Source organism: Lepisma saccharinum, chromosome 24 (genome assembly GCF_977018435.1).
Source record: "Lepisma saccharinum chromosome 24, izLepSacc3.1, whole genome shotgun sequence".
Lineage (NCBI taxonomy): Eukaryota > Metazoa > Arthropoda > Insecta > Zygentoma > Lepismatidae > Lepisma > Lepisma saccharinum.
In genome coordinates, this window is record NC_139252.1 from 59,341,921 (window position 1) to 59,354,881 (window position 12,961).

Below are 12,961 nucleotides of genomic sequence, written 5' to 3' on the forward strand. Positions count from 1 at the left end.
CATTTGTTTGCCAGAAGTCTTTGGGGAAATCAGAAAAAACAACCAGCGACGGAGGATCATTCTTCACCATGACAATGCGAGTTCTCACACATCGGTCCAAACAACTCTGTATTTGACCGGTAAAAACATTGAATTGATGGGTATTCCGCCGTATAGCCCTGATTTAGCACCCAATGATTTCTTTTTGTTCCGTACGTGAAGAATAAGCTACGTGGTCAACTATTTTCGACGCCAGAAGAAGCGATCGATGCGTTCAAAATGAATGTTTTCGAGATACCTCAATCGGAATGGACAAAGTGCTACGAGAATTGGTTCAGAACATATGCAGAAGTGCATTGATCATCATGTAGAATATTTTGAAAAACAATAAAACTATTTTCAATCATACATATATATATATATATATATATATATATATATATATATATATATATATATATATATTTTGTTATTCCGGGTACATAAATAGCAACCCTGGTATTATAGTTCTCAGTGAACAGAAAGCTCGGTCCTTCGTTGCACTTATAATCCTTGTAATGTTCACCCGCATCGAACCTTTTGCGCCGTCGTTGATGATGGTTTCGACACTAGACAATTGTTTTGTCTATGTAGCACGTGTTGAACATTCTGTTGAATATTGACAATTCGCTTCTCGAATTTCAGTTCGAACTGGTAGATTCTGGCTGATCCCAATTCCTGGTGGACATTCACTGTCGTTACTCAAATTGCAGTTTAAACTGTAACGAATTTGGTCCGTGATAATACCACTGGAAATATGGGATGTGAAATCCACACGTTTAGGGATGGTAGACGTTGAAATTTGTCAAGGAAATTGTAACAAATAAGATTGTTCTGGGGCGGGGGGGTTCTGCCACCGACTGTACTTCTTGTATATTGTGCAGGGTGTACCAAAAGTCCCATTACCCCCCCTTTGAATTGTAGACAAACCTGCAAAATGTTATTTTAACAGCATGCGTATGATGAGAGGATGGTATACCATTAAATCAGACCAATGGCCACCATTTACTCTGTGTGCACACCGCCATTTTCATGGCACAGTATTTTTCGCCTCCAGGTGCGATGTGAAATCCGCCGTAACGTGGCTGGCGTGATGGAAGCAAACGCACTGCGAACAGCTTCTTGAAGTTCCCCAGTTGTCTGATAGCGATTATGGGCGACTTTCTGTTTGATGTGCCCCCATAGCTCATTATCACAAGATGTCAGATTTGGACTTCGGGATGGCCATTTTAAAGGTGCTGGTAAATTTGGCGATCCTCGTCCAATCCGTTTGTCTCTGCACACATCATTGAGGAATTCTCTTAAAATGGCCACCCCGAAATCCAGATCTGACATCTTATGTTACGGAGGATTTCACATCGCATCTGGAGGCAAATAATACTGTGCCATGAAAATGGCGGTGTGCACACAGCTCCTCTGGAGTAAATAGTGGTCATTGGTCTGATTTAATGGTATACCATCTTCTCATCATACGCATGCTGTTAAAATAACATTTTGCAGGTTTGTCTACAATTCGAAGGGGGGTAATGGGACTTTTGGTACACCCTGTACAGTGTAAAACTCTTCGTATTCGCTGACGTACGGGTAAAACATTCCAGGAGGGGTTTACTGACGTTCGACGACGTAAGGGTAAGGTGTGCAGAATATAGGGGTGGTTTTGCATATCTCCTTTAACACTTGGATAACTGTGTGCTGGCTGACGATTGGGTGAGTGTCTGGTAGTGATGAATCTCTTCTTTAGCATTCATGCGACTTTTGGACGTGACTGTATGCGTTCTCAGGATGGGAGAGACATTCAAATTCTCGAAGAAGCAAGTATTCACTGCGTACTTGTTGAGGTGAGAGCGCAATATCGTTGTAATACGGTGCCTTGCTCTGGTACAGCCAACGGCAAATTGAATAGGAGGAAAAAGATTTTCCAGACGGAAAATAAGTTGGCAATGCTGTGAACCCCGAGGCACTCTTGATAAGATGCTTGAGGAGCGTCGAGCAAACTTTCCTGAAAAGCACAACTCCAGTATCGAAGATCATGGTTAGGGAACGGAACTTTATGTGCTAAAAAACTCAGAAATATTAATTTTTTTATGTGTCATAAATGTTGAAAATATGTGATAAAAACAGAAAAATATGTGACAAAAATAGAAAAAACATTTGGTAAGAAAAACAAAATATTACATGCATTTTAAACACCTGAAATCAGTTTCTAAATGCTTACCTCTTAGCGAGCTATTTCTTGGAAGAGTGGCAGTGCATCACCATAGTTTTTCCAAATTCTACATCGTAAATCTGTGACGATTATCTCTAAAAAGCATCTTATATTGTGAGAAAGATCGCTCCACGTCACAAAAACAATTCTTGCATATTTGAAGGACGAAATGCCACTAACGCTGATGTTTTCCAAAGCTTCCTCTTCCTCTACTTCACCTTCCAAAACACGTGCAATTTGGCACAAAGCTTGAAAACCTTGATTTTTCCCAAAAATTTCTGTACATTTAGACATTAGCACTTGTGCGTTAGATCCAGTGGGGGTAACTTTTTCCCCCAATAGGGTCGTAGGAGAGGCGCCAGAAGTCTGCCAGCGACCGTGTTCAAAGACAAAACAAACCTAACACTCTTGATATGAAAGAGGTGCGGAGAATAAACATTTTTCCATCCAGGATTTCGAGGTAGCTGAAGTCAATGAGCGATTTTATGTATTTAAAATGAAAATTCGCAAAATATGTATTTACATACGGAAAACTGGAAAATATGTGCCGTCATATTTATATATATATATATATATATATATATATATATATATATATATATATATATATATATATATATATATATATATATATGCATCACTTCAGATCCAAGAAATGTAATAGCTTAGTTGAGCGCTCTCGTGTAAAATAAATACTTCTCCTGTATGAAGAAATTAGAATGTAGAAATGCTCATCAATGTCGTCGCAGAGCAAGCTGTCCTTTTTCCCACAATTGCAGCATGCACCGCATGCGTTCACGAGACACCTCTGCTGCCGGAGTATGATGCTCATTACGTCACCTCTTTAAATGCCGGAGATTGTGTGGGGGATCACTAAACCTATTGTAATCATGAACGTCGCAGAAAATTTTTGAGGGGGGCCATACAATTGATAAAACTTGAAAAGTAGAAATAACAATAATAATTATTATTATCGTGGTTATTATTTTTATTATACAATAATAACTATTATTATTATACCTCTTTCATTCGATCCACAACTGTTTTTCATTATTTTCTTTTTACATTTCATAAAGTTAGTGTACTGAAATGTATTATTATTAGTTCATCACAGGATACATATCCCAATTATGTTGAACATAATATACTATGCATAGAAAGAGAAAGAAAACATGGAATGAAAATGAAAATCTATATACACAATATTTACACTAATTTATGCACTTGTTGATGTGAGTATTTTCCCCTTCAGTGCAGTTCTTACTAACTTTTACACACAAAAGTTAGTGGACAGTTTTTGTAATTTTGAAAACTGTGGACCTAATTATTCTGTAAATTAAATCGTTGAATATGAAAGCATAACCCGAATCCTGTATTTTATACTAAATTTTAACCCACAATATATATATATATATATATATATATATATATATATATATATATACACACACACATATATATATATATATACACATATATATACATACATACATACACACACACACACACACACACACACACACACACACACACACATATATATATATATATATATATATATATATATATATATATATATATATATATATATATATATATATATATATATATACACGCAATATATATATATATATTAGTTAATCCACATTTTCGCATAACGTCTGCAGTTCGAAAAAATTTGGGACAGGAAATGGAATGTTCCGAGCAAATCGGACCGTTTTGTAGCCTTCCATCAATGATTATAAAATTAAAACTACACAATATTGCTGAGTGCAGACTTCTGGAGTCTGTCTCTTTCTACAACAAATCCATTCATTTGTGCAAAGAGACATTTTTACAAATTTGTAAAGTCGTCAATGTTATTTCACTAGCTTTTTATAGATTCACGTTTAAATATTTCTTAATTCGAAGGGGGCATGGTCTCCATGGTCTCTCCCCTGACTAGCATCAGAGCAGCTCTGATCGTTGGCTGTTTGTAGATTTACACACTGGCTGCGCACTGGCTGTTTTCACACGCAGACAACGTTCTTCTTGTATTTCGCACTCCTGTTCAAGTAGGAGACCCAGTACACAACGCTGAAGACGACGAAAGAAAGGGGGAACATGACGACGGCTACCTTGTCAGCGTTCCTCCACTTCTGGCACGTGCTGGGACACCGGAAGGCTGGAATTTTCCTCTTCAGGGCAGACAATGAAGTTATCTGTTGACTGACCTGTGAATTAGTCAAAAGCAAGGAATGACACCAGTGCATTACAGAAAACGTGGTTGCATTTGCTAGAAAGAAAAAGTGTTTGGAAGTAACTGTTACTTAATTTTTAGAAATGATGTAACGTTATCAACAGTTACTTTACAATAACTTGGAAATTTGTAACTTGGGGAAAAGTTAAATTTGGGAACCTGCCCTCTTTCCGTTCATGTGTTTTTCTACGCCATCGGAGCTTGGTATTCCCAAGAGAACAAAGTAGCATAACACTCCATAAGCGTAGTTTTCTCCTCCTATGACCATCCAGCGCACAGATCTCTCATTCCCCAGCTCGTCAGTGGAGAAGGAGCAGTTTAGGGTCTTCGCGTCTGGCTGGATACAAACTCTTCATCCTGCCCTTAGAACGCAGGAAGTGTCTCGGAAATAAACTGGCTCACCTGATTCTTTGCCGCCAGTGCCTTCCTCGTCCGGAAGAGCTTGAGGTCGTCCACTCTCGCGGTCGTCGCACTGGACGTGAGGATGTATGCGTACTCCATGAGGGAGCAGAAGACGAACACTATACAGCAGATCAGCCACACGTCCATGCACTGGAGGCCGATGGACGGTGGGGAACTCGCTCTGTGGAAAAAACAGAACGTGTCATTGCCTTGTCTATGAGGTAAACGCATCCGTATATATTATCTATGCACGTCTTGAATTAACGGTGTTTTCCCCAAAATTCGAATTTGTATTTTAGCACAATTTTCTGCCAAATATACCAAAAGTTATACAGGTTGTTAGTAGTGAACAATGTCAGGAAATTAGCAGGTAGGTCAAGAAAAAGTCAAGATATTATGCTTGCGGTAAAAAAATTTGGCTTTTTTTTTTATATACAGTATAGTGAATTTAGATTGGTATATACCTGTACTGGGATTTGATAAAATTGAATATTTGGAAATCTAAAATTGTATTGAGTTGTGGTTAGGATTTGTTCACTTCGTTTCTTAAAAATTAGTCTTGTACGCGTGAAGTTTTGTAAAAATATTTAATAAAGTTATGTGGACATTGCCCAACCAGGATAAAGTCTGAAGCATTAACTTTTACATCCAAAGCAAGTTTAAATCTCTTATTAAAGCTTCAGTTTTCATCTTAACCGGCCGTGTGGTAGGGGGTTTTCATTGAATAAAAATATATATTTGCTTAATTTCCAACTATACCTAAGTAGCTTAGGGGGCGATTAAATAAAAGTTAAGAAAAGGCGGGAAAATGTCAAGAGTTTTGGATTTGTTATCTTTGTAGACATCCTGTTATACTTCCATTGTGCTTCTAAAAAGTATATTATAAATTGTAGGTCGTGTATCCTGCGCCTGTTTGACGTTGGAACCGATTTTTGAGGAAGTTATGTTCCATTATTTCTCACCGATGTCACGGCTCCAGCGTGACTGTAGGTGCGCATCCGATCTTCGCCAAAATCGCTCCACTTCGCTCGGTAACGCAAAAACTTATCTCGCGCGAGAAGTACCGATGTTACTTCTCCAGTGTGACGGTACATTCGCACTCGATTTCCTGTTGAAACCTCGCCATTTTCTTCGGTAATGCAAAGCGTCCCGATATAGGGTGAAATATCGTGAGGAACACACTTGGTTTCATGCAGCTGCGAGAATTATTCTATGTATAATACACTTTAAAGTTTTCTCTTGGTTAAGATGTTGGAAAACGTGTAAGTCCTACCTGAATACATGTGGCACATTTTATAGTTTTAAGACAAGAATGTTGCGTTTTCGCGGTATTTTTCGTTCTTCAAGCACAAAATGTATTGCATTTTATGCAAATTCGCGAAACTATTTCCTTGCAGTATGCTTGAGACTGCTTCTGATTGGCTCTACTCTTTCAATGTGATTGGCTCATTACTTTTTCTCCAAAATGGCGCCTACGGGAGAGTCGAGAAACGATCGCTACTGCTGTGAAAGGAACCCTGCTTTTACGTCCTATATTAATAGGCACGGCAAATCGACATTTTTGAGCTTAAAACCTATTTCGAAACAGTTATAAACAAATTTCTTACAATAGCAGCAATGTACGTATTTGAACGATAAAAGCAGAAAAACTTAAAATAGAGACATCTGTTGGGTTGCTGCTAAACTACTAGAGAGTTACCTAACGTTTCTCGAGGGTGGTGGAGCCGTCTTCGATGTAGCGCCACTTACCCTGCAGCCTCGAACATGGTGATGAGAGAGAGCAGCGTCGTGATGAGAAGGACCATTCGTCCTGGAACGACGTCCGGGCTCACGACGAAGCTGACGAAGGAGACGACGACGAGGAGGCTGCTGGGGACGTAGGTGCTGAGGATGTGCGTCTGCATGTCCCTCTGGATCACAAGCCATACGCGGGAAGTGGACACGTTTCCTGCAACGGAACAGAGTCATACAATGGTATATTCAAGCAGATGACTATCTGCTTTCACTTACTGTCTTGAGAAATTCTGATTGTAACTAGGTACAGTCACGGACACTGCCGGCTTGTAACGATTCCGTTGAAAGTCAGTGTATTCATTAGAAACCGGCAGTGGCCGTGACTGTACAAAGAATGTACTTTTAAAAGAAAGTAAACAAATGTTAACAGGGATACTTTTCTACAAAAGAAGTAAAATTATCAACAGTTACTTTACGACACCTAAATTGTTTACTTGAGCATTTATTACTTGGAAGAATAGCTAAATTTGGCAACTCTATTTCCATGTCTTCCCTGGATGCTAAGGTGGAAGCATTTTTCGTAGAAACACCGTTGCATATGTAGGCTACGTACAACATCCACGCTTTATTGCAATTCGTGATATCTAATTGCGCGCAAAGACCACCGTTTTGGTTTGATTGCTGCATTCATTTGGAATGTAGGCATAAGTGTTTCGGATTCCACTTTAAGTTGTAGGTCCAGTCCCAATTAGCCTTCCCGTTCATAGAGTGGACTTGAGTTATACCTCCCTCATTTGGAACTATAACCTCTAGTACTCCAAAAACCACCAACTAAGGCCATAGGAGAATCAGAAAAAAATGAGTTAGGTCCCTTGGCAAGAGATTACCTGAGTACTGGGAAATTTGACAAAGATGAAGTGTTTAGATTATATCCAACCGTGGAGACTAACGAGGGGGTAGTCTGGAAAATTGAAAATCTAGAGTTACATTTCAAGGGGATGATGTGAAAGTCAATTTATGTGAGCAAATAGCTGATCTAGATATCCTGGCACTGTGGGACTGTGGGAACTCATCACGAAGAAACACCCAAAAGATTATACAGATGAAGATTACCAGAGTTACTCAGAAATTTTGATACTGTCTGATGCTCTATACCAACACAATGATGCTAGTCAGAATAGAGTTAAATCTAGCAGTGGGGATAAATACAAAAATTTGATTAAACCTATATGGAAGCAACTCAAAACTGGTAGTGGCATTAAACATTACAATACTCTACCCAAAGAGTTTGTGTGTGTGGACGATGTGAGATAACTCATAGATAGATTGTTGGTCATAGCAGGAGAAGAAAATGCTAGCAACAATAATTTCCATAATGAAAAAAATAGGTATTGTAGATATGATTAGTGCTAAACCAGCCAATTTTATTGTAAATGACAGTAAAGGCATAGGATACTTAATTAAAATTATTAATACTCTACATCCTAAATTCTAGAAGGGTCAGGGTTTAGTTAATGACATCATCAACAAATTGCCTTTGGAGATGCACTTACCTGGTTACCAATACTGTGGTCCAGGGACTAGAACAGGGACTGGAGAAAGGAGACAGAAGAATTAATCCTTTGGATACAGCTTGTAAAGACCATGACATTGTCTACAATATTCATACTAATCTTAGTGCTCGTTATAAGGCTGATCAAAAATTGGAGCAAGCAGCATTAGGTGCACACATTGTCATGAATACAAAACAAAAATTAGGGTGGGACTACAATCCTAAATATATATATATATATATATATATATATATATATATATATATATATCATTATGAAATCGAAAGGTATTGTATACCAAGTACCTTATTCAGATCTAAAATCTCTGTGATCCTTAGACAGTCTCCTCACCAAAAAACAACAAGAGAAGAAAAAATCTTGTTTGAGTAAGGGTCATGGAATGAAATTAACTCTTAGTACACCTCAGTTGAAAAGATGCAAAGTTCCAGAAAAAAGACACACACTGTTGGTTTCATATTTAGTATTCCAGCTATTTTAGCAGCTCTGGGAGCTGTGGGGAGTCTAGCAGGGGGTAGTGCTGCTATAGCAAAAACAGTTATTGACGCAGAGAAGAACAAAGCTGAACTAAAGAGCAAAAATGCCGTAATTTAGCAATGGAGAAGAATGGCAAGGGTATTAATGCTTTGAGAAAATATATATATATAAAAGTAGAAACACTCTCCAACTTTGATATTGAAAATGTAATTGAATTTCTGGGAATTAAACAGTTCAGAGGTGTTTTCATGTCAGATTCTCTACCTATTAAGGGACCATATAAAAAAGAGTATGGTGTAGTCAATTTGGATAGTTTAAAAAATCAAGGCACTCACTGGATCTGTTATTACAAACATGCTAACATAGCTTTGTTTTTGATTCTTTTGGTGGCATACCTCCATTAGGTTTAGTTAGTTATCTCAATACTCTATCTAATATCTCTATTATAGTGACGAGCGTATCCAGGGTTTTGAGGATTAAATTGTGGCCACCTATGTTTTTCAATGCTGGCCTTCTTATCTCAAATAAATAAACCATCAATTGAAGATTTTCAGTAAGCATTGTGGCATCTAAAGCATCATGGGAGTGTTTCATCTCACTAATGAGACTTCAGTATTGAAACTTACACAATGATATTATCTATCCTAAATCTATAGCTCTTCGTGCTTTCTACAGTATGTATCTTATTCCTAATATCACAGAACACAATAATAGGGTTGCAGTAGGAAATGAAAAAAATATTATTACTCCTGCTCCGTATAATCTATGAACATTACAAACTCATCTGCCTAGAGGTGTGTTTTACTATCACAAAACTCTGTTACACAGAGTAGAATTGGTTTCTGCAACTGAAACAGTTGATCTGGGTACACTTGGTAAACTACTGGGTTTTGAGAATAACACAAAACTTGAGCCTGCCATCAAACACATAGGTGGCTTTGAATATTCATTGTAATGTAGCAGAAGGAATGATCACTAATTCTGATGGCAGCATAGGTAGTCACAAACAAACTGGAATCATAGCAACTTTCAAACCAAATTAGGAATTCATGGAGCCTATCATCTACACACCCTCCTCACCTATCTATTTTCCAGTATCCCACAATCGTATAGACCACATAGAGTTAGTAGTAACCAACCAAAAAGGTGAAGTAGTAGATTTTGCAGGTACCTCCACAACAGCAATCATAGAAATTAATATATAAAATAACCATTAACATGGAGCATATTGAAAGTCATGAATTACAATCATTTCCTCCCCATCGTCGTACTTTTGCTAATCTCAATGAACCCAATCGTGAAATTGAATTTGACGTTTACGTGGGTGACAGTTTTGTACATCCTCACAGAGCTGACTTGTATATTAAATTTGAAGTAGTAAAAAAATAAAAATAATGAAGTATTTCCCCCTGGTGCAAACATAAAACTAGTAGATAATTTTGTACCACACTTGTTCTCTCAAGTAGAAATTAGAAAACATGGTACTGTGATTGATAGAGTAGACTATCCTGGTATTACTTCTACTGCTATAGGAACACTTACATTTTCGAAAGTAGATGCAACATAGTACGAGGATCAGGAACCAAAATTCTGACAAAATACCACACAGTACTATTCTCCATGAGTCTGCTGCCAGGTTCATTCTCAGACTACAAGGACATCATATGGAAAGGTGGTTTGAGAATTACTTTTCGTAGGGCAGCCAATGATAATAATGCTCTTATGCGTTACAGTGCTTTAAATGCAGATGGTACAACACTTCCAAGCAGCCAAGTGTATTATCAAGACCATGGAGCTAAGAATACCAGTAGTAGAATACGAAACTAATTATGCTCTCAAATACAAAGCAAATATTCTGAAAAATCCACAAGTTCCTATTGGATTTTACACTTACCAGTGTGGCCAAAAACGAGCCTCTGCTGGACATTACGAATTTGATGCTACTAATCAATTCAGTAGTATACAGTATGATATGCCAGATTTTGTAATTGTGTTGTTCCAGACTGGGAGAGAGAACAGTCAAGAGAAATATTCTAGCAAATTTGATGATTGCAAGATTAAAAATATTTGTCTTAAAAATGGACGTAATGAGATTTTCCCTCGTGAGAATTATAATCTGGACATAGCACAAGATGGCTATCTCAAATTATATGAGGCTTACTCTGCTTACAAGAGAGTAACTGAAGGAAACATAGATGTATACTACACTCCTAGTGAATTCAAGGCACACAGACCAATGTTTGTTATTAACACATCAAAATGAAAACAAGTGGTAGTCAATGACAGAACTATCAAGATTGTGTGTGAATTCCATGAGCCTCCGCCTGACAACACTTTATGTACTGTTATTCTTATTGCAGAGAAGACTTTTGTTTATGATGTGAAGGAGGAGAGAGTCGCAGAACAATTTTCGTTGCTAAAAAAATATTTTTATTTACTAGACTAGACGAGACTAGTCTCTCACATATGATGCCTAAAAAGTTTTTTCTTAATATTAGTAACCAAAATAATATTTAAGAAACTACCGTAGGTATAAGCAAAGCAGGGTGTCTCAAAAATAACTACTAATCAAGTAGTGAGTAGTTTTCATATCTAAAAAAAACTACCTTGGCACCATTCTCAAACAAGACTAACCACCTGGCAGTGGAGTTATTTGAAACATAAGTTAAGTACACTCTCAACCAATCAACAGAGTGTCACTTGAATATTCCCAAGCTAGACATTTCAAGAATGTTAATCACCCTAGTACGAGGGTTTAGAATTCGTAGCATGATTAAACAATTTGCTACACTTAGAAATTAGCTAAATCCACCAGAAGATATAAAAATATAGCTTTAATTATGGTCAAAATAGGCCATAGTATCAATTGATCTTAGACAAGGTTGTTGCCAGAATTCTCTCGTCTATTCTACTAATGTCTATCTCGGTTTCGTATCGAGTTGAAAATGTTTGTCTCGTTCTCGGTTTTTTCATAGTTTGAAATGATTAACTTTCTCGATTTCGTATCGAGCTGAAAATGTTGGTCTTGTTCTCGGTTTTTCATAGTTTGAAATTATTGACTTTTTCGGTTTCGCATCGAGATGAAAATGTTGGTCTTCTTCTTGGTTTTTTCATAGTTTGAAATGAATGTTTCACTCTCGGTTTAGTCTCGAATTGCAATTGTTTGTCTCGTTCTCCATTTCTTTGCGAACTGCAAAAATGTTGAGCCGTTCTCGGTTTCGCCAAGAGTTTGAAATGAATGTCTCGTTCTCGGTTTCTTCTCGAATTGGAAAAGTTTGACTTGTTCTTGGCTTCATAAGCACTTCTGCTTCTTTGATATATCTCATCAATTCACTGTTTGTACTCATCATCGTGATTAACCTAGAGAGTCTGAAAAGCAACGTAGCATTTTTATAAAGTACAAAATTATTCTAGATTGTCTTTATTGTTATAAGCTTACCCAACTAAATATTAGAGGGAAGAGAAAAAATATCAAGGGTGAGTTTCCGTTTATTTAAGTTAAGCATAATGTAGTGTAAAGTATCTGGAAGTGGAGGAATATCATAAGGTGAACTACGTCTAGAGAAAAGTAGTATTGTCTCTAAGAATAATTAGAACATAGATTCTTGTCTAGTTAATTACTCATGTAATAATTTTAAACGAAGGAGAGGAATTGCTAGCTGTTTAGGAGTATACAAAGACAACTTGAAAACGCCATTTCAAACAAAAACATGCATCTTATACCAGCTACTAGAAATTACCTTGGAAGCTTTTGTTGGTGGATAGTTCTAATCGATTTTTCTCGGCTTTCTGGATGGTTTGGAAACGAAAACACTGTCACTGTTGACTCATTGTCGTAATTGCCTTTACAATATGGCACACAACTACGAAATGGCATGATGCCATCAAAAGTTTACTTCTTGTACAAAAAACAAGAAAAAAACCCACTAAAACAATAAATGTAAGGCGAGAGCACATCCACCTGTAAAAGCACACGTTCACAGTACACAGCTAGAAGCTCAACTAACTAGCATTTTTGCAGGGTGTGGAGAATTTCCACCCTCCTTTCATCGACCCCAAGTGTCTTGTCTGTCACGAGAGGGAGGTTGTTGAACGAAATGGCCTTGAGTTTCAGGGGGTGATGGTCCAGTACCTTATTCAAAACATATATAAGAATACAATTGTGCCATAACTAAAATAACTTAATGTCGGTAGCTAAAATGTTAAAACATTCTGACCGGTTAAAAGCTGAGGCTGTAAAGGGGCACTCAGCACACACAAGGACAAAAAACAGGACAGCACACACAAAATTATGCTGGCCATAGAGCCAGTCGC

At 37.5% G+C, this 12,961-nt stretch overlaps 1 protein-coding gene across 1 annotated transcript in view; it reads right to left on the bottom strand.

Annotated features, from left to right (window-relative positions):
* LOC145978194 (glutamate-gated chloride channel-like) overlaps positions 1–12,961 on the bottom strand; it is an 87,589-nt gene that overhangs the window by 10,899 nt on the left and 63,729 nt on the right. The window contains exons 5-7 of the mRNA XM_083110636.1: positions 6,615–6,813; positions 4,866–5,046; positions 4,295–4,437 (exon numbers count right to left, since the gene is read on the bottom strand). Of these exons, the coding sequence (XP_082966762.1) occupies positions 4,295–4,437; positions 4,866–5,046; positions 6,615–6,813 (523 nt within the window). The remainder of the gene's footprint in view (positions 1–4,294; positions 4,438–4,865; positions 5,047–6,614; positions 6,814–12,961) is intronic.